We start from the raw sequence: 4,541 nt of genomic DNA on the forward strand, positions 1-4,541 counted from the left end.
AAAATTTTGGTTTCGGTGAGGACAGATATCACCCCCAAATAAATGCCATTTTCGAGTGGCTCCGTACTTTTGTGGAATTTCCACAAGAAACCCATGTTTGGTTGGTGGGCCCAAAATAATCCCAAGAACCAAAATAAACCAACACGTAACCCCGGGAAGGAAAAAAAAAAAAAAAAAACTCCCAGTAGCCAAAAATAAGATTGTAGAAGAATTTTTTTTATTCCCAACAGTTCAAGCAACCAAACAAAGCTTTTTTTCCCACCATAGTCCAGTCAACCAAACATGGATTTTTATTTTACCGGGTTACTTCGAGGGAGTTTTTTTTCTCACCAATCTCCCAGAAAGTTTTTTGTTCCACAAAAATCCCAAGAACCAAAAAAATTCCGGCAACCAAATGGACGCAAAATTCAAAATATTAACTGCAATCAAAATACTCTTCAGGAAATTATGGAAGATGATTTGAAGATTGCGTGGGCCTTGATTGTTGTACTAAGATGGCCCACTGGGACGCACCATACATGTCCGTGGGTCAGACTAATTATTTAACAGCCACGATCAACTAGTTTCATTTCCACTGGTCCGGTTTTTGGAACGATGGTTGTAATTCCTTGATCAAATGGACTTGGATCCAATCAAGTGCCCTTTTCTAGCTCTTTATGCAACGGCGCCCTTGCATCTATCATTCCTCAAAAATGTTGGGGAGAAGGGGTAATTCGTTATTTAAGTTGAATACAGGGGTAATTCCAGTATCCTGAAATAAATGTAACACACGCTGTAAATTTTGTCTAAAAATAAAGGTTGGCATCTCAAAAAGATTCGCGTAACGTAGACGCCTGCTGGAACTGACACGTCATCGGTCTATCTTACGTGGCAATAGAGTCACCGGCTACCGACGGACAGAGGCGGCGCACCTTTCTAAAATGCGCCATGTATGTTTCCCTTGTATTTAGAGCAGACTCCTCTCATTTGAGGAAACCGAGAGGACAGAGCCTAAAAACCCACCATACGAATCCATGGTTTTCTATTTCTCGCACTTTCTACTCGGCTTAGTTTCTCTGTAAGTCCCTCATTTTTAACGTTTTATCTCTTTATTTTATTTTATTTTTGTAGATTTTTCATCTCTTGATCTTCTTCTCCGAGATTTCGGAATAGACTCTTCAGTAGATCTGATTCGGTTTCTCGGGAACTGTAATCTGTTTTTTCTTAGACGATCGAGTACATTTGGAGTCCTTTTTGGTGATTTATTCTTCTTGCAACATAGATCTTCGTGTTAGGTTTTGATTCTTAGTTTCATTTTCGTGTTTCTTGTTCCAATTTTGTTTGTAGTTTCATCAATTTGATGTCAGTGGCGATCTGTATTTTGGTTGAGAGTTTAGGGTTTTGTAATTATTAGGGTTTCTATTCTTCTTCTTTTCTCAATTTTGATGGATCTAGGATCCAACTGATTATAGATTTCGGATTAGGGAGGAGGAGAATTAGGTTTAGGGTTTTGGAAAGTTTCTGTTTGAGATGAATGAGAATATCATTGTTAAGGTTAGGTTTTGGTTGTTTAAATTGTGATGAGACGCCGCTTAACTGTAACCACTCCTTGTGAACAGATGGAGAAGGCAGTTGGAAAGAATCATAGGGTTAGGTTATGTTTTTTAGTCTCTTTGTCTGTTTTGTTTTGGTTGTTTCTATTTTACTTTCATTTTTCAGTCCTTGGGAGTGGTACTATCAATGAATCAGAAAAATCTAGTTTGTTTCAATCCCAGTCTTCCATGTCCAGTCAGGTTCCTAAGAATCACCCTAAGAATTACCCCTTTTTGCGGGCTTTAAGAACAGTTGAAAACAAGAGCGATCCGTGCGGAGGGAGATACATTTATGTCCATGATCTTCCTCCTGAATTCAACGAGGACATGCTTAGGGAATGTAAGAGTCTCAGCCTCTGGACCAATATGTGTAAATTCACCAGCAATGCAGGGCTCGGTCCCCCACTCGAGAATGTAGAAGGTGTTTTCTCTAATACTGGATGGTATGCGACCAACCAGTTTGCGGTGGATGTAATATTCAGTAATCGAATGAAACAATATGACTGTTTGACCCGCGATTCCTCCATTGCTGCTGCCATTTTCGTCCCATTTTATGCGGGTTTGGATATCTCTCGTTACCTTTGGGGTTATAACATATCAGTAAGAGATGCAGCTTCTCTTTCTTTAGTGGATTGGCTTGTGAGGAGGCCCGAGTGGAATGTTATGGGTGGGAGAGACCATTTCTTAGTTGCAGGGAGGATAACATGGGATTTTAGGAGATTAACTGATCAAGAAACAGATTGGGGTAATAAGCTTTTGTTTTTACCAGCTGCGAAGAACATGTCGATGCTTGTAGTTGAATCAAGCCCATGGAATGGGAACGATTTTGGCATCCCGTATCCTACATATTTCCATCCGGCAAAGGATTCTGATGTGTTCACTTGGCAGGATCGAATGAGGAAACTGAAGAGACCATGGCTGTTCTCGTTTGCTGGTGCCCCTCGTCCCGATAACCCCAAATCGATTAGAGGGCAGATCATTGATCAGTGCAGGAAGTCCAAGGTTTGCAAGTTACTGGAGTGCGATTTTGGGGAGAGTAAGTGTCACTCTCCAAGCAGCATAATGCAAATGTTCCAGAGCTCTCTATTTTGCTTGCAACCTCAGGGCGATTCGTATACACGGAGGTCAGCTTTTGACTCGATGTTGGCCGGTTGTATACCTGTCTTCTTCCATCCTGGTTCGGCTTACGCACAGTACACTTGGCATCTACCAAGGAATTATTCGAAGTACTCTGTGTTCATTCCGGAGGATGACATTCGTAAGAGAAACATTAGCATAGATGAAAGGTTAAGCCAAATTTCTCCGGAGCAAGTCGGGATTATGAGGGAGGAGGTCATAAGCCTCATTCCACGGCTGATCTATGCAGATCCTCGGTCTCGGTTGGAGACTCTTAAAGATGCTTTTGATGTGTCTGTACAGGCCATCATCGATAAAGTTACAGCATTGAGGAGGGACATTATTGAAGGTCGCAATGATGATGATTTTGTGGAGGAGAACAGTTGGAAATATGCGTTGTTAGAGGAAGGACAACGCACAGTGGGACCACATGTGTGGGATCCTTTCTTCTCAAAACCAAAGGATGAGCAAAGAGATTCTGGTGGTTCATCTGTGGAAGCTGCGAAGAATTCTTGGAAGAATGAGCAAAGGGATCGAACATAACGGACATGAATTTCAGATTTCTTTTAGAAGGTTCGTTCATGCCCGATTCTTGTTCTCAGAGCTTAGAAAACTTGCCTGTGCAAGGCAAAGCAAGGAGTTACATACTGGGGATGAATTCTGATCATGACATTGATGACCTCATTTGGAGAAGTTGTTATCAAGTTTCCAAGATTGTAAGAAGGTACACTCATATCTTCTCTTCTTTCTTAATATATATATTTTTTCTGGTTAGAGTTCCGGCCTTTCTGCCTTTCGGTTTTGGCTAATAATTCTTTGTAATATTTTCGATGCATACTATCAAGATAGATAAACTATTATCATGCCTTCTGAATGTTTAGCTAATAAAAGCAGATGAGAAATAGTAATGCAATGTGTGCATCATCATAATTGATGAACAAAAGAAGCTATTGAAGTATATATTATAATATTTTCTTTATGTTTAGGTGTCTGAATCTGTGGCTGAAATGCGTAAATTAATGAATTTTTCTTGGTCTTGGTGTATTAAATGGATGATTAGTTAGTCACAGAAGTGTAAGAAATACAAAAAAGGAAGAGATTGTTCCATCTCAATTTTTCTGTAAATTGTTAGAGAGGCCTTTTTTTTTTTTTTTTTACCCAATAAGCATGAAAAAAATATGTAAAATAGACGGGGTTCATCCTTTTTTATTGAATGGATAAAATAGATGCAGCTTTCTGCAGAACCCTTTTTTTTATCTTTTACCAAACAAGCATGGAAAAATATGTAAAATAGATAAATAGATTCAACCTCTTTTTTTGAATGGATGAAATAGATGCAGCATTCTGCACATGCCTTTACCGTGAGCTTATCATTGGAACTGTCTGACTTATTTCTGGACTTCCTATCCTCCTCGTACCTGGAACTCTTTGCCTGCATATTCTTAATGCCAAAAGTTTTTTTTTTGGTAGGTAAGCTAGCTTAAACCCACAACCTTGTGGTTGCAACATGAAGCGTTTTCCAAATGTGATACAAGTTCAAGCCCACCAAAAGTTAGGATGTTATCCCCTTTCTTTTATTATTACTGCTCTCTATTCCTCCTCTCACTCCCGTCTATATCATTACTCTATAACCCTCCATATTGTGTCTGGCTACTTCACTCTAAGAAAAAACAAAGGTGACTCTGCTTCCATTTCTTTAGTAACAAGTGCATGGATGTAGGCAGGAGCCACATGATATGGCTCAAAGATGGTGTGATAAGATACATTTAAAGCCGGGTGGGCCTGAATTTGAGCGGATTTTCACTTATTGCAATGAAACCATTAAAGTAGGGGGGCCTACACTCATTGTCTATT

General features: G+C 39.7%; 1 protein-coding gene across 1 annotated transcript; it reads left to right on the forward strand.

The window, feature by feature from the left end:
• Positions 1-1,077: 1,077 nt before the first annotated feature.
• LOC143861598 (xyloglucan galactosyltransferase MUR3-like) lies at positions 1,078-3,672 on the forward strand. The gene has a single exon (XM_077372496.1). It carries the CDS (start codon positions 1,560-1,562, stop codon positions 3,228-3,230), a length of 1,671 nt encoding a protein of 556 aa, XP_077228611.1. The 5' UTR covers positions 1,078-1,559; the 3' UTR covers positions 3,231-3,672.
• Positions 3,673-4,541: the final 869 nt, after the last annotated feature.

This window comes from Tasmannia lanceolata, unplaced genomic scaffold, assembly GCF_043159265.1.
Source record: "Tasmannia lanceolata isolate RefF3 unplaced genomic scaffold, GAP_Taslan_0.1 ptg000037l, whole genome shotgun sequence".
NCBI classification, from domain to species: Eukaryota; Viridiplantae; Streptophyta; class Magnoliopsida; order Canellales; family Winteraceae; genus Tasmannia; species Tasmannia lanceolata.